Source organism: Callorhinchus milii, unplaced genomic scaffold (assembly GCF_018977255.1).
Source record: "Callorhinchus milii isolate IMCB2004 unplaced genomic scaffold, IMCB_Cmil_1.0 Scaffold8, whole genome shotgun sequence".
NCBI lineage: Eukaryota > Metazoa > Chordata > Chondrichthyes > Chimaeriformes > Callorhinchidae > Callorhinchus > Callorhinchus milii.
In genome coordinates this window covers 1,086,795-1,110,471 of record NW_024704749.1, presented here as the reverse complement: position 1 = coordinate 1,110,471, position 23,677 = coordinate 1,086,795, and the positions used below count along the sequence as shown (strand labels likewise).

The 23,677-nt window shown below is 41.3% G+C and overlaps 1 protein-coding gene across 1 annotated transcript in view; it reads right to left on the bottom strand.

Annotated features, from left to right (window-relative positions):
• The window catches only part of LOC103184800 (serine/threonine-protein phosphatase 4 catalytic subunit), a 9,159-nt gene extending 7,495 nt beyond the window's left edge, over positions 1–1,664 (bottom strand). Inside the window, exons 1-2 of the mRNA XM_042337462.1 lie at positions 1,095–1,664; positions 280–381 (exon numbers count right to left, since the gene is read on the bottom strand). Coding sequence (XP_042193396.1) covers positions 280–345 — 66 coding nt within the window. The 5' untranslated portion in view covers positions 346–381; positions 1,095–1,664. The remainder of the gene's footprint in view (positions 1–279; positions 382–1,094) is intronic.
• Between the last annotated feature and the right edge of the window lie 22,013 nt (positions 1,665–23,677).

The window sequence follows — 23,677 nt, the reverse complement described above, 5'->3', positions numbered from 1 at the left end:
TCAGATATAATTAACAGACAATATTATCATTAGTTAGAGATGTTAGGGCTGACCTATTTATATAAGAACATACAGAACCAGAAAACCGAATGATTAGCCACAATGTAAAACTAAAAACCATACACTCTCATATTGCTCAATGATTAACTAAACAGAAGATTTTACTTTGTATATTATTTAGCTATATTAAAAACAAATCAACCCTATTAAGGTCAGTTTAACAAAATAGGAATGAACCAGCAGCAATAACAAACAAATCAGTTATTGAATGAAACCTACCTTTAGTGCTAATAGCAGCAAGAATGTTTCAACACTGTAAAAGCCTCGGTCCACAAAATCTCCCATGAACAAGTAGTTAGTTTCGGGAATATCTCCTCCAACCTGCAATACATAGATTTAAAAATGACAATATTTCCACTGTGCTTTTAATAAATACTGTAATGTCCAACAATGAGAAAGGTCAGAAAAACTGACAATGCATTAATTGGAGTTTCAAATTTGAAAACAAGCAAACAGCTGCTGAAAAATTAACTTTGGGGAAAAATTTGTCAGCTTTTCTTAGAAACTTCCCCATTGCACCACACCCTTCCTGCTGACTAATTCGCAACAGCACTGACAAGAACAACACAATTACATTTGTATAGCGTCTTTCATGTCGGGAGGATGTCAAGGATAATAGCCTTGGGTGCAGCTCATCAAACCCCCCACAAGTGTCAATCACAGTAAAAGCATTCCCATGTAAAGATGTATTCAGTTAAGCCCCCACCTTACCAGACTCCAGGTAATCCAGAATTTGTGCCAGACTGGGTCCAAAACCAAAATACAAAATAATTCCACCAACCCAACTCTGCTAGCTCAGGTGTCCGGTTTAAACAGCTTCCACTGCATTTGCAATGTTTGACAGAATAGAAATGTTTGAGACAAAAGTGGAACTCAAGTTTCTTGGTGGCAGATTTAGCGAATGGATTCTTTAATAATGGATTCGTACAATTGGTTGGAGTACAATTTTGGAGTTTCAGTGATCACACGCTTTCATTGCTACACAATTACAAATGTAGTTCAGGACGCCTCAAACTCCATTTCAGTGAACTTACTTTAAACAGCTCTTTGAGGTCATAGAATTGTCCATGGATGTCCCCACATACCTATATACAGAAAGCGCAATACATAAACAATTACTTAAGAGATGCAATATCTTTGCCCTTTATTCCCCCCACCCTTCTCCTGAAGGTGTTAACCCCCATAACTAGATATTCTTCACTTGGAAGCATGTTGACAGACTATTGGAACAAAAAGGGTATTCATAGCTAAACCCAGAACCCTTCTCTCAACATACATGCTCTGGAAACCCTTCTTCAAAACTTTTGACCATTTCCCACTCCCGAGCTCAGCTCAGGGAAAATACACAAATTGTAACAATCCAAATTAAGATTAATCTTAAAACCGTTCCTTTGTTATCTCCCACTTAGACCTTTCAAATGCCATCTTCACTGGTCTCCTGAGTTCCACCATCCTCAAGCTTCAACTTATTCAACACTCTGCATTTGCACCAAACTCAGCCTGCCCATCATCCCAGTTCTCACAAGCTCCACCATCTCCCTGTAGATGGATTTCAAGGGGCTTCCATTCACACCCTAGCACCTCCTTACCTCTCTAATTTCTACCCCTGAGTATTAGCAGAATTAACATATCTAGTGTAATGCAGAACTGTCACGTTGAGAGCCATGTAAAAATAGACAAGACAAACTGGAGTTGGTTGTGTATAAATAAGACATTTAGTAATAAACATCTCTACTCGGACCTTATTTGGCATAATCATGCCAAGTGACATGTCCATAGTGTTTAATGCAGAGACATTTGAGTTGAGGTGTCAAGCTGTCTCAGTTGTAGTCCTCTTGCCTCTTGAGACATGTTGTTAGACTTTGGGGTCATGCTATAGGCTGACACTCCAATGTAGGTGAGTAATTGAAACCAAGGTCCTGTCTGCCTGTTCAGGATGGATGTTAAAGAAACCCACGGTGCTATATGAAAAGATGGGAGTTTCTCCTGGTGGCTTTTCAGAGCCTTGGGATGACCTCTCGATGTGAAACATATTAAATAAAAGCAATTTGTTGTTTTTTTTTATCAGTTGGATGTTTGACACATGCAGAAACCAATCACCATGCTTTAGAGCGTCCAAACAAAACCGAGTTCCATCCCGCGTGGACTTGGAAATTCCCAAGATCATAGGAATGGGATACAAAAAATTTCCATGGAGGGATGCATCTTGCTAATTCAATTGTGGAAAGTATTAGACATAGGCTGGTAAGAGCCAAGGCTTGTGGGCCTCTGAGTGTGAGATGGGGGTACTGCTTGAGTTTAATCAGCTAATACCACATAGCTTGCCTTTGGAATCGCTGTCTGGTTTGTCCAGCTAGGACCCATTAGGTTTGCAGGGTTAATAGAAGCTGGGTGTGAAGAACCCCTGCCTCAGGTTACTGGTCTGCCCCTCTAAATCCTTCTAATGAGCCAGACTGGCTGGGTTGTCATCAGCAATGGCTTGGCATACTGCCTGGAGCTGGGCTGCTAAGACCACAACAGAGAACTGACTGCAAGCTGACAATTTGTTGCCAAACCTGTCACCTTGGAACCAGTTCAGCTCTAGAGATCACACTCATTCACTTCATTGTTGCTTTTTCATTATGGTTATTCATTAGGCTGCTGTCATCACCTACTAATATACCAGACATTATTATAATAATACTTGCATTTGATACAGCGCCTTACCTGTCGGCCTGCCCAACTCCTCCCTCCACAGGCCGCAGTTCATCCAGAACTTTACAGCCCATGGACTCTCCCGCACCAGGCTCCGCGACTATCACCTCCATCCTCGCCCGACTCCGCTGGCTTCCCATCACACAGAGGATACAGTTCAAGATCCTGATCCTCACCTTCAAATCCCTCAGTGGCCTTGCTCCCCCCTACCAATCTACCTGCTCCCTCTGCTCAGCGGCCTCCGGCCTGCTTCGTGTCTCCTGCCTCGCCCTCCTCAACATTGTTGGGCGGGCCTTCTGATGCTCTGCCCCTACCCTCTGGAACCACCCAGCAGTCCCTCCGCCTCGCTCCTCCCTTACCTTCTTCGAGACCCGTCTCAAGGCCCTCCTCTTCGACCGTGCCTTTGATCACCCTCCTTCCACCCCTGCCCTCCCCAATCCTTACCCCCAGCTCGGGTCAGAAACATTGATTGTCCAGCCCCTTGTGACGACCTTTCGATGTGAAAGCCGCTATACAAATGTAATTTTGTTGTTGTCATGTTCCCTCAAAATGCTTCACAGCATATACTGTAAAGTGAATTGGACCGTATATTTTGTGGGTGAAGCATGGCAGCCAATCACACACAGCAATGTTGCACAAACATCCATGGAGTGAGGGACCAATTTTATTTGGGGGATTGTTGACGAGGACACCGGGAGAAATTCACAAGCGAGAGACCTTGGTTCGATTCCCACCAGGCCGAAATCTTGGACAAGTTTACTTATTCCACACGCCTGATAGTAATCCCTCAAGAAAAAAAACAATAATAAATTGATCGCTTCAATCCACGACTGTTTGTGAGACGCTGCTGTGTGCAATTGTCTGCCGCGTTTTGGCCCACAAATGTACACGTTACAGTATAGTCTGTGAAGCGCTTCGCTTTGAGACGTCTAGAAGCGCTATATCAAATGCGAGTATTTTTATTATAGGTGGGTGGTCTCAGGAGGCTGAAATCCAATAGATCTTTCATCCTTCTTCTGCCCTTACTGACAGATTAACTATCTCTCGGTGTACTTAGAGAAACGAGAGAGATTTGTGAAGCAATGATGGTTAAGATGGAGTCAGTGAACACTGGGGATGTTCCAATATACTGGAAACAAGTAAATGTGGTTCTGATATTAAAGAAAAGTGACTAAACTGGGGAGAATGCCTGATCCTATTTTTTTTTTAAATAGTGGAGTCAATCAGGAGAACTTGTATAATCAAATAAAAGCAAAGAATAATAATAACCTGCATTTATATAGTGCACTTCACAAGCATGAGGTCGAACTCAGAGCAAGGGAGAAGGGGCAGGTGTCCGTAAGCGTGGTGGGAGAGAGATTTTTAACAATAATCCTTGCAATATAGCACCTTATCATGTCTTCAGGATGTCTCAAAGCGCTTCACAGAATATAGTGGATCTAAGTGAATTGACTATCTTTTGTGGGTGAAATGCGGCAGCCAATTGTGCACAGCAGTGTCCCACAAACAGTTGTGGATTGAGTGACCAAATTATTATATTTTATTTATTATTTTAGGTGGGGGCAGATAGAGGGGGGCAGGACAGAAGGTAGATTAAGGGTGTTCCAGAGTTTATGGTTATACTAGTTGAAGATTCAGCTTTCAGCTGAGTGGGGATAGGAGAAAGTCATAAAGTCATAGGTGGTTTTAGTGCTCGAGGAGATTTTTTGGTAAGGGTAAGGTCCAAGAAATCTGTCCATTGGGAATCAGAGGAGTCTGGCAAGGACTAGGGTGGGCGAGGACGCAGGGAGTAAACTTTTAGATCAGTTTTAGTTTATAGGACTAGGGAGTGAGGGATATGTTGGAAAAGTGTGAATGAGGGTTTCCTAGAATTGAGGGTAGATGCAGAGACAGAGACTTGAATGTCATCTGTATACATATGTAAATGAATCTCATGCTTGCAGATATTATAATATAATAATCCTTACATTTGGCATCATGCCTTCACGTCGGGAGAATGTCTTAAAGTTCTTCACAGGATTCACTGTAAAATGTAGTGATCATATTTTGTGGGTCATTGTGGCAGCTGATTTGTGATGAACCCACAAACAACTGTGAAATGAACAAGCAATTCTATCATTTTGCCCACAAATATACAGTCAATTCACTTTACAGTATATTCTGTGAAGCGCTTTGGGACGTCTAGAAGACGTGAAAAGCGCTATATCAAATGCAAGGATTATTATTATTTGGCCGGGAGGGCTGTTTACCTACAGGGCTGTGGGAGATCTGTAATAATAATCCTCGCATTTGATATAGCGCTTTATCCCGTTGTTGAGACGTCTCAAATCGCCTCAGAGATTGTACTGTAAAGCCGATTGAGTACATTCTATGAAGCACTTTGAGATGTCTCAATGATATGATAAGGTGCTATATCAAATGCAAGGATTATCATCATAATTTCACATGGGTACACCAGTTCTTGGAGAAAGCTCTGCATAAAGATCTCCCGTATCTTAACAAAACACAAGAGGACTTTCAGTAAAGGACCTTTGGGTCATTTGATCTGATTCTTCCAGAATTCCAGCTCTATCATCTTCCTAATACAGAATCAAGCGATTTCTTGAATGAGTCTGGTGTCCTGGGTTCAAACACCCTTACTGGTAGCCCAGTGACTTCCTGCTTACCACCTGTAAAGAAACATCTTCTGCTGTTTGGCAAAAAATTGCCATAGACTTCCTGAACTTGTGCCCTCTTGTCCTGTATCTGGGGATGCCTTTTTAAAAAAAAATCATGTGTTGAAGGTCTCATCTAAGCCTTTTCACTGTGTAAACATTTTCAACTTTTGGTGACTCTATTTCAAGCCCAATTCCAGTTCCAATTCCAATTCCAGTTCCAGTAAGAGATCTATGCCCTAATCTGTGCCTAATGGGTAAGGTCTAATGGGCACTTTCCTGCTTGTGGGCTCATTGCAGCTCTTACCTGTTTTAGTATGCATTAGAAATTGAAGCAAATTGATGAAGGAAAATTCATACTGGAGTACGTGTTCCAAATCTATCCTGCTATATAGATCACTATTAATGTAGAAGTATTTTTAATGCACTCAACCCCATACCTTGGGATTACTCAATTATAACTCATAATTATATATAACTCATAATTATTTCTGTTCTGCAAAGTTCTCTATCTTGCCTCCCTTGTCCTTTGTAAGGAGGACATTTTTATTGCAATATCTCCATTACTTTACTACTTGGAACTACATTTCATAGTGAACTGTAAATTGAGTTTTCTTTTGAGTTGTGGCTGGAGAATATTCCTCATTTCAAAAGGATATATAATCTTATTCCTGAGTTGTCTGTTCATTTGTAATGTCAAAAGACAGGTGTAAAATCCTCCTGACATGAAAGGCACTATACAAATGTAATTTTGTTGTTGTTGTAAAAGCAAAACTGAAATGATAATAATAATAATAATACATGATGAAATATGGTAAGGATTTTTCATGGTTAACTAATGAGGGGAGCAGAAAGTATCTCACCAGTGTCTCAAATGTGCTTCAGATAGTTGCTGTCAAGTTTAATGACTTTCTGTAGGGCAATGAGGCAGCCATTTGCACCAGGAAGATTCTACCAATGGCTGTGTGGAAAATGACCAATTAATCTGGAGGACTGTTGGCCAGGACACCAGAAGAAATTCTCTTTTACTTTAGTAACTTCCAATCTCTTAACATCTTGCTGCCGTCAGAAGCTGTTCAATGTTTCTCCCACCAACCCCCCACCCTCCCCGGACTGGAGTGTGAGCCTCGACTTTGAGCCTTTTGAGTCAGGTAAGGTGTCCTCACCTGCGTCTTCGCCCACACCACCCCAGTCCTTGCCAGGTTGGTTCCCAATGGACAGACTTTGAGGACCTTACCCTCACCACAATCCTGCAGCCTTCTGAGTCAGAGACAAGTGCTACCCCTGGGTGAAACTAATGCTAGTCATTGTTGAGGAATAATGTTGTTTACCGGATCAAAAGGATGTAATTTCTCAGTTTCTGGATCAGCCAATTTAACAACAACAACTTGCATTTATATTGCGCCCTTCATGTAGGGTGGTGTCCCGGAGCACTCTACAGTGATGAAGCCTGACACCGGGCCAGAGGGAGAAGGGTGAGGTGACCGTAATCACGATCAGTTTAATAAAACAAAGCAGACTGTGTCAGTACTTCACAATTATTGTGATCTGACACAAGTCTGCTTTGTTTTATTAAATTGGGAAGGTTAAAATCTTACTGGTCAAAGTGGTGTATCTTGCTGTCATTTTATGTACACACATAGCCAAATGTGTGAGCATATCTTGCATTTCAGGGTAAATGTCGAAACAAGTGGTACATATAATTTGAACAGAAGCTAAATGTAATGCATACTATTTCATTCCACTTCCAAAAAAGATGATAATAATAATAATAATCCTTGCATTTGATATAGTGCTCTTCACGTCTTCTAGATGTTTCAAAGCGCTTCACAGAATGGACTGTAAAGTGAATTGACTGTATATTTGTGGGCGAAATGTGGCAGCTAATTGCACACAGCAGTGTCCCACAAACAGTTGTGGATTGAAATGACCATTTTTTTTGAGGGCTTATTATCAGGCATGTGGCGTAAGGAAATTTGCCCAAGGTTTCATCCTACTGGGAATCGAACCCAGGGCTCTCTCGTGCAAAATGAGTGCTCTAACCACTGAGCTACAGGACTAATGGTTTTATATTTAACTACAATAGCTCCCTGTATGGCCAAATTGGTAAAGGTACCGCCATGGGCTCTAATCTGTACAAAAACAACAACAGAATTACATTTGTATAACGCCTTTCATGTCGGGAGAACGTCCCAAGGGCTGGACAATCAGTGTTTTGGACCCAAGTTGGGGGTCGGGATTGGGGAGGATGGAGAGTGTGGAGAGCAGGGGGGGGGGAGGAGGGTGACCGAAAGCACGGTCGAAGAGGAGGGTCTTGAGACTGGTGTTGAAGAAGGCGAGGGGGTGGGGGGTGAAGCGGAGGGAATGCGGGATGGAGTTCCACAGGGTGGGGGCAGAGTGGCAGAAGGCCATCCGCCAATGGCTGATAGCAGTTAGAGCTTTTCCGATTTATTCAGGGACAAATTGAATAATTGATGCAATGACAACCTGGAGTATCAAGATCTTTCAAGAAACTCGTTCTCAGTCAGGAGCTTGTGGGTTTGAGTTGTATACACTGGTATTGTTGGGGATGCCCTGCTTTGGGTGGTACCATTAAGTCAACGTCCGTTTAAAGAAGAACAGGGAGTGTTTCTGGATAGTATTGCCCCCTCATCCAAAGTCATCACATTGTAATTGCTAATAGTTTAGTTGTGAAAACTACTTAAAGGAGGCACATTTTAAAAGTACTCATGAGATTTCAATGTGACCAGGTGCTGTATTCGAGTTTATTTTTAATTGCTGCACACCTACTCTAATTAATGTAAGTGCATCAGAATATTAAAGCACAGCTCTCATCGTTTTCCTGAAACTAATTTTGGAATTAAAATTAATGTTAAAGCTTGAACCCAAATGATTAATCTGTTTCTCATCACTTTGCAGTTCTAAATGGAGTGATTTCAATTTATCTTTTCCCTATTTTGAATGCAAAATATTCTACTTTATGTCTGTATCTACCCCCTCCCCTCATGTCACAGAAGGTTCAGAAGGCATTAAAATTAATTGAGGCTTAATTACCTTGGGTTGCTAATTTTTCTATTATATTAGTTTTTCAATAAGGAACTAGATGGCTCTTTCAGAGAACTATCGCAGACAAATTGGGCCAAATGTCTAATCTCTGTTATACATTTCTGTGATTCTAACCTGATGTTAAATGATAGTGGTTCCAGTTACTTACTTCAACGTGTGAGACTTCAGTCCAAACAACTGCTCTAGTGAGTTCTTGATAAGAAGCAACCAAAATTAGAATTTATGGCTTGCTCTAACAAATTACATAGAAAAATTTCATACCTCTTGAAACAGTAACTCTCAGACAGAGCCCTGTGTTTGGTCTGCTCCTCCAAGCTACACTAACAAGCAAGGCTGTCAGATCTATCATCAACAGTGCAGTGGATCTGCCTAACTGAGGATTAACTCAATTACCATCTTCCATTGTTGCCGGTTGTCACCTTGGAGCCAATTCTTGCCTAAAGAGATGCTACATCCCCTCCTCGAGAATAGACTGTATGAACTTTGTTTTTTGTTCCTGTTATTCATTTCTATTCAAAGCTTTTCTTCAAATGAAACAGTGCTCCACTGCGAGTGAACCGTTTGAGTGCATTTAGTCATAGTATCAATCCTTTGTAGTTTATCACAGAAGTTAAATGTGATACAGCTGCCAAATATTAATCTAGCAGACTTAAATTTAGCTTTATTGTAGGTTGAAAACTAGGTTTGTGGCATGTTTAGCTATTCCGAGTTATTGTTTCTTTTGTGCTTTGTGTTAAATACTTAGTGACTGTCCTTTTTTTCTGGGGGTGTGGGTGGGGGGTAAGTGGTGCCTCTTTGAAGCTGAGCTGGCTCCAAAGTGGCATGTTTGACAACAGAATCAAAATCTACGTTCCGACTCTGTGGTGGTCTCAGGAAAGGTCGGCTCCTGAGCCGAGCTGGTCTGCACTACTGTAGTGCATTACTGCTGATAACAAGAGCAGCCAGTCTTGGCTCATCAGAAGGCCTTGGAGTAGCAGTCCAGAAGGAATTCTTTTACTGGACTCTTGTTAACCCTGCAGGTCACAATGCTAACGAGTGGGATGGTCCTATTGGGAAGGCCAGCAGGAAGCTTGCCGGCCGGAAAGTGCTAAATACTCCTGCAAACACGACCATTGCATTGTCTATTGTTGTTGTGCACTCGTTTCACAGTTAAAGTATTAGGTTATGGGTTACAATCGGTTACTCATTTGTACCTATTGTCTTTAAAATTTAGTTAACTGCAGACAAGGGTGTAATTTAGTTAAGTATCCTTCAGTTATTAATTTAGATCTCCCTATATTGTGAGTTAGTGACTATGCATCTTACTTTATTGGAACACTGACATTTGTTTTTCTACCAGGTTGGTGACCGAGTGAAAGTGACGAGGATGAACATCAGTGGTCAATGGGAAGGTGAGGTAAATGGCCGACAGGGGCTCTTCCCTTTTACTCACGTCCAGATCATTGACCCTCAGAACCCTGAAGAAAATGAGTGACTTTAAGATCGGGAAATGCAGTCACCTCCATCTGCCTGTTCATTGCACACTGTATCAGCATCAAGTCTGGTGCATTGCTTCTGAAACATATGGGAACTATTTTTGCAATGGAACCACGATTGGATTTTGAGTGTCTGCTTACCTGCTGGAATTATTGTTTCTGACTGAACTCTTCCCATGTACCATTAAGCTGCATTATTACTAATAATAAATGGACAAAACCTAGCAGAGAGAGAGCGAGAGGGGGCAGTCTGAAGCAATCAATGATACTACAATACTTCTTAAGAGAATGTTGTGTCTGTTGGAAACAAAGGACCAGAATGTAAATGCAATTTCTTCATCTTTTACATATGGAAATGTGTAAGAGATTACATTAATTGTGGCACACAAGCATATGTAATCTATTTTCCATACCACCAAAGGTATACTTGGTACTGCCCCTCACTGATGGAATCTTCAAGTGGATATTCTTGCCTAACTCAAGGCTAAGTTCAGCTCTGCCCAGCCAGCTCAGTCACTGAAGCACATACAGATGCCACTGAGACTGAGCCCATTAGCTTCCAATATCTGAATGATGCTGAATTCCTGAACAGAAGCAGACTTGAATAATTCGAGGCATTGGACTTTAAATATAGTTAAGTATAGTACATCTTATGTAATGTTTGCCTATGTTGCTATATACAGCATGTAGATGAGTAACATTGTTTTGGCTACAATCAGATAGTTCTAAAACACAATCATGGATTATAACATCTGTGGGGGAAAAAGGAGCTCTTAAAGGGGAAACATTTGAATAAACAGGAACAGAATTGCTCATGCTTCTCGTCCAGAAAAGCTGTGAGGCTAAATAGGCCAAATGAAGCTTTGCTGTCTAAATCAGCCAAGCATACTCGTGACTAACGGTGTAAAAGTGCTGAATTGGCTTGATGGCAAACAATTCACAGTAAATCTGTGCGGATGTGGCCTATGGGGTTTAAAATTAAATAACCAAATCTGGGACCTTTTCTGTGAAATCATGGCTACAAATTCATTACATTGTTTTGCATTTGAGTTCCAGAAAACTGAATCTTGTGGGACAAAGAACAATATCCAATAAACGTAAAAGGAAAATAAATGAATTTTAATGCAAACATTTCTGTGCCTTTTTAAAGTTTCTGCTGAAGTGAATATTTTCTCAAGATGACAACTGAGTGGAATTAAATAATTTCTTGGTAAGACCAGTGATCTTCAGTAGCTTTTCAATCAACCTGCATAACGTGCTGGTTCTTCTAACCAAAGGCTCCAGGTTCACTGAATACAATACTTAGTGCTTCATTTGGTTGCTCAAGATTGTCATTTGAGCTGTGAGATCAGCTAGCTGAGTATTAGAAGTTCAATCACTCTGATATGGATGAGAAGCATTTGACAAGGACAATGCATCTTGCTCAACTGTTTAAAGGGTTAACTTTTTTAAAATGTACCACCAACTATATAGAGGGAGAAGGTTCTGGGGAAACCTGGAGCATCAGATATCCTTCAATGAATAATTCTTTTTACAAAAATAATTGCTAAAAGTTCCCTTCAGCTTCAGATTGGCTCCCTAAGTTTAGGCTGTTTTGTGCTTTTCTAATTGTTTGAGGAAATTCAAATGGTGCATTATTGTAATGTGTGCTGACTGTGCCTTATGTATCTGGGTGAAGAGCAACAGAATTGCCTTCGCCACCCAAGCAACACTAAAATGATCACATAAATGCTCCACGGAAATGGCAAGTGTTAAAGAGGGTCACAGTGATTCTGTAACTTGCAGATACCACAGCCTAACTGCTGGCTTGTTGTAGTAACAAACAGGTGATACATATGAAACTATTCTGTCATTTAATGCTCCCCAGCAATAAAGCAACATATCTCTTGAGGGACAAAAAAGTGAATTCAAATCAAACCTTGGAAAATCAATTGCCTGCCAGGGTTAGTTACCTTGGTGACCTTGTGTGTAAGTATTTGAACATACAGTATCATTAATGGACATTTGGATTTTTCTCTTTCTGAAAAAAACATTGACCCTGGGAATTTAGATAATTGTGGGATAATTGTGTGCACACAATAAAAATACCACATTGATCACATGCAAATGAATTGTTCACTCACTCACGAGCGGCTATAAGCAGTTGCTGAAAAATTCTCCTTGGATAACCTTCTGCAAGTGTCAGTATTCCATTTGAAATTTGAAAGGGTGGCACCTTGGCTTATTAACAGTTGTGGATGCTGACAGGTAATGAAAAGCTACACCGAGTTTGCTGCATAAATTTGAAAAATAGGAAAAACCGTTTTGGAAAGCACTAGACGGCGATGGAAAAATAAATTTCCTGTGATCTATTGACGTTAAACCAAAGTATGTATCTAGTGCCTGAAAATGGTGTGCACTCGCTCAATAAGCAGGTTGAGGTAGATTAGGTATTGTCTTGATCACTTTTTGATGATGTTGGGACCATTGCTTTTCCAAAAAACATTTTACTTATGTCAGCCCACCTTTTGCTGAAGTCTTCAGCCAATTAACCTGTGGTCAAGTTTCCATTTGTCTTGGATGTATGTAGTGAGATCTATCTCGCTACTGCAATGTAATATTGGCTCAAGGCATTTCATTGCAGGTTGAAGGTTGCCTTAGATTGCCTCGGTTTTGTTACTTGTACTAATGTGACTAGATAAGTTTGGTGCCTTTTTTGCTTCATCAAACCACTATAAGTATCTTGTCTTGCCTGCTAAATCTTTACACTGGACTCCTAAATTCTGTTCAGTAGCCCAAAATATGCCCCATCTGATCATCTTGGAGGTTGCTCTTTGTTTTATATATATATATATATATATGCCTCTTAATAATTTGGTTCCAGTTATGAGTGTTTCCCCTTGAGGTTTATGTGGCAGTATGTCTTTCCCATTTGTTTATCAGCTTTGTAATATTGTAGCTTGGCTTCTGCACTGAAGGAACGAAAAGCAGTTATTGCTTCTCCTGAGTGGCACAAGCAAAGCTATGAATCTTATAATGAAGCACATGCAGAGCTTGTGTAGAGTCTTATCAACCATTTCATTGCTTCTGCCATGTGTAAATCTTAAAATTGTTTACAAAGCAAAGTTCAAAACAGATTTTTAATAAATGCAGATGAACTGAAAATTGAAGGGAATGTTTTTTTCAGTTGCCTCCTTGCACGTTAGCCTTTTATTTTTGTAGAAAGCTTTGTGCTATCTGTGTTGGAGAGAATTAAAATGTATTAACATCTGGAATATCATGGGAATGAGTGCACTTGCCTGTGTAAAATTCCTGTCTAACCCAATGACTGAATAAATCGTGTTTGAAATTGCATCAGCACTGTAAATTCCATGCTGAAATCCCAGTAATCTGAAATGCTGCATTCATAAATGGGCTGTTTGGGGTGCTTTTATTTTCTGTGTGTAAGAAATTAACAGTATTACAGTACTTAACCTTAACCTATTTTTGGGGGTACATAAGTGGATCTTCTTTGTATGTTTTCTGCTTTACAACCTAGTGTGTTTTGATATAGTTTTCATCATTTAGGTCAAATGTAGAAATAATGGTCCCATTGTTGAAGCCAGTATTTGTATAGCCAGTTTGTACATAGTAATAAAATTTACAATCATTCACTTTTTTCTATTTGGATAATTTTTCTCTCAAAACAATAAATAAATGCATAATAGAAGACATTGGTTCCAGGGCAAAGACTATGTTCAAATGGTTCTAGTTTACCAGTTTAAAACCTAAAACGATTTTACTGCTCTTGTCCCTCAGAATTTTTTTCAATTCTCTTCACTTATCTTCTAAGTTGTTCATTTGTAGTGCTGGCACCCAAGAGCTTATTTTCCTTTTGCTTCATTCTTGAAGACTGGGATCCCTGCTGAGCTACAATTCCATGGTGCTGCCAAACCTCCAGTATCTCAACCAAATGGTTGTTCATATGAATCCCGAGCATGGCGATCACTTCTCCTGTTCTCGTCTGACATCCCTCACAAATTCCTTCTTGCAGTCACTTTATTTTAGCACAAGGGTGTTCAAACAGTGCTCATGAGCCCTCCACAAAGTCCAAAGCCACATAATGTAAGTAACCAGTGGATTTATAATTGTTTAAATCAGAGGAAATATAGAATAGTCGTTCAAGGCCTAGAATACTGTGTAGTTCTCAGTCTGTACAACAGGAAGGATATGCTGGCTTTGGGAATGGCCGGTTAGCACCTGAGTTGCAAGTAGATTGAAAACTGGAATTGTAATCTTATTGAAGTTTTCCAAATGTCAAGAGGGTTTGGTATATATGTTACTGGACAAAAAATGACCAAATTAATCTACAAAGGGGATCCCGTGCAGTTTTTGAAACCTTACTGGCCTCTCAAACTTCTCTTTCTAAATGTCTTGAATTAAGTGAGGTCTTGACTTGCCAAGACTGGGAATTTGCAATTCTGAAGGTATTTAGAACTAGTGGATGAATGTTAAAAGTTCTAACGATTGATATTCAGTTCATCAAAGTTTTATCTTAAAATTTTTTAACTTGAGTCTTTTAATATTTAATATAACAAAAAGTTAGTTTGCAGGTGCAGCAGCAACTAAGAAGGCGTACGGCATGTTAGCGTTCGTTGTAAAAGGTTTAGAGTACAAGAGTAGGGAAGTCTTGCTGCAACTGTATAGGGCTTTGGAGTATTGTGTGCAGTTCTGGTCTCCTTATTTAAAAAAGGACATACTTGCCCTCGAGGGGATGCAGCGTAGATTCACTCGGTTAGTTCCTGGAATGAGGGGACTGACCTATGAGGATAGGCTGAATAAACGAGGGCTGTATTCTCTAGAGTACAGAAGAATTAGGGGAGATCTTATTGAAACATAGATAGAGACTGATAGATTTTTTTAAAAATAGAGGGATTAGCGGATATAGGGATAGGGCAGGTAATTAGAGTTAGGTCTGAAGATCAGCCATGATCTTATCGAATGGCGGGGCACAGGCTCGAGGGGCCGAATGGCCTACTCCTGCTCCTAATTCGTATGTTCTAATATTACTCGGTACAGAACTTTACTGGTACCTCATTTGGTGTGTCCTCATGTTGGCGTTCCTCCAAATTTCCTAAAGTGAACAAGCAAGAAGCCTGGTACCTTGCATGAGTGACCATGTCTGAGCCTAGACACTGAGGTTTGGGCAGGTTGTTAAATTGGGCCATTAAAACCGATCACAATATTTTCCTCACCTTATGTCCCAGGAAGGTAATTAGGATCCCAGAATGGTTTTATTTTCTTTATGGTGCTCAGGCCAATTGTAGCTGTGGCTGAGATCTAATTCCAGATAGAATTTTCGATTGTTGATTATAAATATTCTGTTCCGATTCTGTTCCATATGACTGGAACAGAAGCTCAGAAAATGTCACATTAAAAATTGCTCACATGGAAGAGCGCAGGAGCTGCTCCAGCTGTGCCTCAACATCCTGTATTTTCAAAACATCTGGACAAAATCCTTGGGCTGAGGTTTGATGAACTTGGATGGGTATTGGCTTGGTGTAGTGTAGGCAGACCATAGGAGAGGGAGACAATAATGCTGAGCTGTTGAGAATCTCAACCTCTATATAACTGAAATGTGAGTTGACTGAAATTCATCTTGGGACGTCCTCCCGATGTGAAAGCCACTAATACAAATGTAATTTGTTGTTGTTGAAATTGCTAATACCAATGCCTCAGACGAACAGGATGTTTAAGGTCAAGATCACAGGATTTAGACTAAAACCGAGTACGACTCACCAGAATTGTTTTGATGGGATTACCAGGGAATGGAAATTAATCCAAAGAAGATATTGATTATAAATGATGTTGTTTAATTTTAAGAAAAGAGTTTTAGAGTTCAGAATTTTCCTGTTCAGTGGACATTTCAAATACGCAAAAAAGCTGTCGATTGAGGTCTGATTTTTATCAGTGTTGATGTTGCATGAAACCACAAGCAGCTGAGGTTTGGTCGTATCGCGCTGCTTCATATAATGCTAACTAGCTCTTCTAATGTAGCAGGATATAAGAAATTTGACTCACTTAAAGTAAAAGCGCTGTGTAGGTGGGAGCTAATTTTAACTTTTGGGTTCTTAATGCCGATGACGACGGCGTGTATCCTGTTTTGAGCTACTCTGTAGATGGTCAGTGATTGTGACCTGAAGATATAGTTGAACTGGCTGCAGTTTGAAGAGAACAACTACTAGCATTTAAATAGCACCCATCATGTAGGATGTCTAGGAGTACAACAGCAACAACAAGATTACATTTGTGTAGCGCCTTTCATATCGGGAGGACATAGGAGTACTTCACAGAGATGGGGTTGGATACTGAACAAAAGGGAACAACAACCGGAGGTGGTTTTGTTGGTGGGATGTAAAGGCCCTTAGGGTTGGTGGCAGACTGGCCCCCCCCGAAAGGACTGGATTTTCAGGTTGTGTGTGTGTGGTGGGGACACTGGTTCAGCATTAAACCTCTGTGTTTAGGGGGCGGAGGGCTTAAACAGATGGGTGGTGATTGGCTATTGTAGCTGTCACTTGTGGAGGGTGGGCTCTGTGTCTCACCTGGATGTCGAATTCTGGGGTTCCAGAGGTCAATCACAAGGGCACTCGGGAAATGTCCTGATTTCCCGATAGCCAGTCTGCCCCGGGTCAGAAGAGTAAACACAGGAGAGGGAAGAATTCCAAGTGTTCCAGGCTTAATTGCTGTCCGCTCAGCCACCGGTGCTAGCAGGAGTGGGGGGGGGGGTAGAGGGGAGACAGATATTTGTAGAGTCTTTCATCTGTGCCATAATTTATTCTGCCTTTGCCCCACCTCTGCAACATTACCTCTCCCCTCAGGCAGCCGAGACCCTCATCCTTGCTTTCATCACCTCCGGACCTGACTATGCTATCACCACTTACCAGATTTCTCATCTCTGCACTCCACTAACTGCAGATCATTCAGTTCTGCAGTTTGTGTCCTCTCCCGCACCAAGCTCTGTGAGCCGATGACCCTCACCAGCTTCACTGGTTCCCCATCCCCAGAGGATCAGGTTTAAGACTCTTCTCGTTTTTTAAGCCCTCCAGTCTTGCTCCCCCCTAACTCTGAGCTACTAAAACTTTACCAACCTTCCCGCTGATTCCACTCGATCACGATCAGAGGTTGGGCCCTCAGCTTTCTGCCCCACCCTCTGGAGCTCCATCGCAGAATCTGCCCACTTTGTCCCTTCCCTTGCCTCCTTCAAGACCTGTCTCAAGACCTTCCTCTTTGACCGTGCTTTTGGCCATCCTCTCACTCCTAGCCCTCCTTGCCATGCACCCTTTTTGATTCCATCCCCCAGCTCGGATGCAAACCTTTGACTGTCCAGCGCCTTGGGATGTCCTCCAGACGTGAAAGGAGCTGTGTAAATGCAATTTGTTCATGATGGGAGGCGTCTCAAAGTGCTTTACACACCTGTTCTGTGTGGGGAGAATGCAGAGTGGAATGAAAGGTAATAACAATCTTTGCATTTGATATTCCGCCTTATCACGTCTTCAAGACGTTTCACAGGAAATACTGAAAAGTGAATTGACTGTATATTTTGTGGGCTAAACTGAGCAGCCAATTGTGTATAGCAGTGTCCCACAAACAGTCATGGATTGAATGATTTTTTTTGACGGGATTATTACCCCCAGAAAGCAATCCGCCAATCGACTAACAACCGGGTTCTTACCGAGTGCTAGGTAAACAGAGTGTGTGTGAGTAAGGAAACTTGCCCAACATTTCGCCCTGCCAGGTTTGATGGAGAGGGGATAGTGCTCTAACCACTGAGCTACAGGACTACCAACAGAGCTTGTTCTGGACTAGTGGCTGGCACCACAGCACCATCTACTTGTCAAAGTTGTGGAAAACAAAACCAAGTAGAAGAGAACTACAGGTAGCACAGACTACCTTCATAGACAGCTACACAAGTTGAATTCCAGTATGTAATTCAATGTGGTCAAAGGGTATGATCTCCACAAGAGGTCATGGGGAAGAATTAATATACAGTCCCGATTTACTTTACACAGAGACTAATTAATAGGTGAAACATTTTGACTTCGGAGGCAGATCTTAGGGGCAGTTTCACAAGTGAATTGGACACATTTTCATAGTAAAGAGGATTGAGAGGGGAAGTACAGTATGTGAAATGGAACAATGGTATTTGACAATGAGCTGTGGTCAAATGGACTGCAATGATCTTTTCCTGTCCAAACCAAACAGACTTCTAGAATGTGTACAACCTACCAATGGAAATTTCTGTGAATGCACACTCTCACCCTGGAGGGATACATCCTGCTTCCCTAATTCTGGAGATTATTAGGCAGAGGTTGGCAAGAGCCATGCCTGGGGCTGAGCGGTTTGATTGAGGTACTGCTGGAGTTTAACTAGCGAAAACTGTAAAGCTTGCCATTGAAAGCACTGTAATAATTACCTGAGTAGAAATCAGCATACCTCCCATCAATTTAATCCTCAATCCTGCCATTACCAGGTTCAGGTAAATTCAAGATTCATCAGTGGCAGAAGTGGATAATAGATAACTGCATTTGATATACAGTAATACCATATCACTTTGCAAGATGTCTGAAAGCTCTTCACAGGAATTACAGTGTAGTGACTGACTGCAAATAACTCAATGGTTAGAGCACTTGCCTCGCAAGCAAGAAACCTGGGATTGATTCCCGGCAGTGAAATGTTAGGCAAGTTTCCTTACTCCACACGCCTCTGTTTACCTAGTAGTACGTAGGAACTTTAGTTGTTAGTCGATTGGCGGATCGTTTTTCCGGAGATAATAATTTCTTCAAAAAAAAAATTGGTTGCTCAATCCATGATTGTTTGTGGGACACTGTTGTGTGCGATAGTCTGCCGTGTTTCACCCACAAAATGCAGTCAATTCACTTTACAGTATTTCTGTGAAGCGCTTTGAGACGTCTTGAAGACCTGATAAGGTGCATTATCAAATGCAAGTATTATTATTATCTTTAACTGCCACCTGAACAGGCAGACAGGACCTTAATCTAGCCTGTCGGCACCTGTGGAATTGCAGCACCGATCCCCAGCACTGTATTGGAGGTTCAGCCTGGACTATGATGAGTAAAAATATACATTTTCTTGCTACGCTATTGAAACACAATATTCCAGCTGTAACGAGGGAAGAACAGAGCTCTTCTGTATCAGAGAATGGGGCACAATACACTGTTAGGCAAAGTTTATCATTATAATTATCTTATTATGCATGTAACCCCACTAGCTGAATACATGTCAGTTCTTTCAGGACTAGTGTATAACAGTACATTCTTTCAAGGATTTTGTTAATTTGAGCATTATATCACAGTCCTGTTTAGAATGCAGATGCTGTGCAGAGAAATTGACATTATAAATGAGTTGAACAAGGATATTCATCCCAAGCCAGAACTCTTGTACCAAGCGACGTAAGAGATCCAGACTTGTCAGCAAAGGCAGATTCAGTTCAGGATTGCCAAAGGTTGGAGATCTCGCAGGGGCTACTGTCATAATATTCCCTTGTTTATCCCCTTCTCTTCTATTCAAATGAGATGTGTGTGGAGTTCTGATCTGGTGTGTAACACTATTGATGGTCATACTTATGTGTATGTCTAAAGCACAGTAACTGCATTTGTATTCAAGTGCACAAACATTTACAAAATCATATAACATACTTTCGAAAAAAAACTGCATTAGATGATTAATGCTCTGGGTAGGTTAATATTTGTGACTGCTGAGTACTACACCCACTATCATGAAAACACAAATTACAGTCTTGTCTTGATTAGTTTTAGTAAAATAACATTGTCAAAAGTGGCATTCTTTTGATGAGACATTGAACCAAGGTCGTGTCTGCCTATTCAGCCAGACATAGATGATTCCGTAGCACTATTCAGGAGGGGAAGGGGAGTTTCTCCCAGTGTCCCTGGCCAACAATACCCGTCATCAGTTTCATGGCTGTTTGTGGGACGTTGCTGTGTGCAAATTGGCTGCTGATGTCACCTATAAGTTACACACTCACTACACTTTACAGTGAATCCTGTGAATTGTTTTCAGACATCCTCCCATCGTGAGGATGCAAGGATAATTATTAGATTAAAAATAAAAAATGCAGCATCACAACACATTGTGGTGTCGTGTAGTGGTTAGCACGCTCCACTGGAAAGCGAGAGGACCCAGGTTTGAATCCCAGGTGGGAGAAACTTTAGGCAAGTTTCCTTACTCCACACGCCTGTTTACCAAGCAGTAAGTAGGAACCCCAATTGATTGGTGAATCCAGGGGTAATAATCCCTCCCCACAAAAAATAATAATTTGGTCACTGAATCCCCGGATGTTTGTGGGACACTGCTGTGCGAAATTGGTTGTCACGTTTTGTCCACAAAATATAGTCCATTCACTTTACAGCATATTCTGTGAAGTGCTTTCAGACATCTCAATGAAGTGATAAGGCGCTATATCAAATGCAACGATTATTATGCGATTAATAGTTATGATTTGTAGAAATCTACCTGTTTGCTTTCCTGATAAACTTCCAAGGTAGACATAATGATCTTCACCATATCCTCAGTACTGGTTTACCTCACTAGATAAGATCACAGTACCATAAGGTGTGACATAAGATCATGCTGTTCCTCTAGGAAAGTATTCAAACTGCCATCCTGTCGGGGTATTGATCCTGTCTGTGTACAAGCAGTAAGTGCAAGGGCAGCATGGACGTTTTTTAGACTTGTGCTGCCCAGAAGTCTGCCCACACGACTGTTTCTAATACAACAACTGACTGGGCTCAAAATTGATAAGTCACCAGGACCAGATGGGTTTCTCCCCAGGTTGCTGTGGGAGATACGGGTTTTGGCCATTATATTTCAATCGTCATTGGACACAGGAGTGGTGCCAAGAGACTGGAGAGTGGCTAATGTTACCCCACTCTCCAAAAAGGGGCAGAAAGACAAGCCCGGAAATTACAGGCCAGTCAGCCTAACCTCGGTAATAGGAAAGCTACTGGAGACCGTAATCCGGGACAGAATAAATCTCTACTTAGAGGAACACCAGGTAATTAGAGACCCTCAACATGGATTTGTTAAAGGCAAATTTTGCCCAACAAATCTAATAGAATTTTTCGAAGAGGTGACTGCGAGGGTTGATGAGGGAAATTCGGTGGACATTATTTACATGGGTTTTAAAAAGGCTTTTGACACAGTACCGCATAAGAGGTTAATAAAAAAACTGGAGGCCCACGGTGTTAAGGGGACAGTGGCCGTTTGGATTAGGAACTGACTGAGTGACAGAGAGCAGAGGGTGGTGGTTAATGGGCGTTTTTCGCAATGGAAGGAGGTGTGCAGCGGTGTCCCCCAGGAATCGGTATTGGGACCACTGCTCTTTCTAATATATTAATGATCTGGACTTGGGCATAAAGAGCACTATTTCCAAGTTTGCAGATGATATCAAGTTAGGTCGGGTAGTTAATAGTGACGAAGATTGTGACGGACTGCAGGCAGACATACACAGAATGGTGGAATGGGCTGACATGTGGCAGATGGATTTCAATGTAGATAAGTGTGAGGTGATACACTTAGGTAGGAAAAATGATAGGAGGCCATATAGACTTGGTAGCTCAATCTTAAGGGGGTGAACGTACAGAGAGATCTGGGCGTTCAAGTAAGCGATTCATTGAAAGTGGCAGAGCAGGTAGATAGGGCAGTAAAAAGGGCATTTGGTGTACTGAGCTTCATTAGTAGGGCATAGAGTATAAGAGTAGGGGTTATGGTTAATCTGTACAAAACACTGGTTAGGCCTCAGCTGGAGTACTGCGTCCAGTTCTGGGCACCTTACCTCAGGAAGGATATTAAGGCACTGGAAAGGGTGCAGAGGAGATTCACGAGAATGATACCAGGAATGGGGAACCTTAGCTATGAGGACAGGCTGGAAAAGTTAGGACTTTTCCCATTAGAGCAGAAGATCATGAAAGGTTTCGACAGGCGAGATAGGGAAAAGCTGTTTCCGCTGGTTGGTGTGTCTGTGACTCGTGGTCACAGTCTTAAGATATCTACCAAAAGAAGCAGAGGGGAGGTTAGAAGAATTTTTTTAACTCAGCGAGTTGTTAAAATTTGGATTGATCCGCCCGAAAGGGCAGTGAAGTCCGATTCGATAACAGCTTTGAAGAGAGAACTGGATAGGTATCTGGAGAAGACAGGTTTGCAGTGTTATGGGGAGAAAGCTGGTGAGTGGGGTTAATAAAAGTCAGTTGCTCTGTCAAAGAGCCGCACAGACTCGATGGGCCAAATGGCCTCTTTCTGTGCCGTAACATTCTATGATTTATATAGCACCCTTCACATGAGTAGCACCTTGGAGCATTTAACAGTGGAGGACCAACATAAAGCAGCTACTTAAGAACTCTAAACAATGTTCATTGAGTGTGAAACTGTCAAGCATCATACAACAATTAACAGCTGACTCCAAATGGTGGCTCGTAGCACATGGCGGGGAGGGGAAATGAGCTGATTTGTAATAGACACCTGTGAAAACAGCTGCAATGGTAAGAATAAGTTGTGGCAAAATTGTTCTTCTAAATTCCCACTGAAAAATTAAATCAAAGTAAAATCTATAGCCTTGCTTAACAGTCAGCAAAGAAATGTCTGCAGTTGCTTATCCGTATCCTGCACCTGATACTGGCTCTTTTGAAATGAAGAACAAGACCTGAAACATCCAGGATAGCTCGCTAGTTACAGTGAGTTCTGTCAGCAGTCACATGCTGAAAGAACAAGAAGTTCCATTTATATAGCACCTTTGCAGTCTTGGAGCACTGTACAGCTGGACATCGAGGAAGGGGAAGGAGGGAAAAGCGCAGTTGAAGAGATAGGTGTTCAGGTGGGATTTAAAGATGAAGTGCAATTCAGCATTTCCAAACAGAATTAATACTTAATCTATGAAAATATTAAATGAGTCTAACTTATTGCACTTCTTAACATTATTTCTCACAATAGAGGTGGATCAATTATACCCTCAAACATCATTGTTTAATTCAATTTTCAGTCTCACATCGCTGAGATACATTTAATATACAGTGATCAGATACACCCAAAGAAAATAGGAACTTTTTTTAAAAGAGACATGCAGTGATTGATTGCAGTTTCAAAGTGCTTGATCATTAAAATGATACTCATTTCCATAAATGTTTCAAGTTCCATAAATATTTCAAACATTAACATTGACAACGCCTTTTTGTTCTGGTGGGGACAAAGGAGTATTGGAAATTCTTTCTGCTGTCAGTATCAGAAGAAAATGCAGTAATCAGTTCAAAGCCATCTGCACCGGTGGTCCAGGAAATAAACTCAGCAAGAATCAAAGCGTGAACTGGAAAACTCATGCACCATCAGATATGCTGCCCTCCATGACCTCACTACTTCCACCCAGTACAACCTGCAAAATAAACCACAATTTGAGGCTAATTTTTTTTTAAAATCCAATAGTGATCAAGAATACCCAAGGAAATTGCTGTAGGTTTAACTTTACTTCTCCACTTTACATCCCTATAACTATGAAGGATCACTGGACAAGAGGATCCCAATAACAAGCCTATGGTTCACAGGAGGTAGATGAGAGAGGTGTGAAGTGGACAACCCTATGATTTTCCAACTTTCAGCGAGGAATAGATCCACAGATTTTTGCCCCAACTCCCCTGTAACTATATCTAAGCCAAGACTGTGATTGAATTGGAGTCCTCATATGAA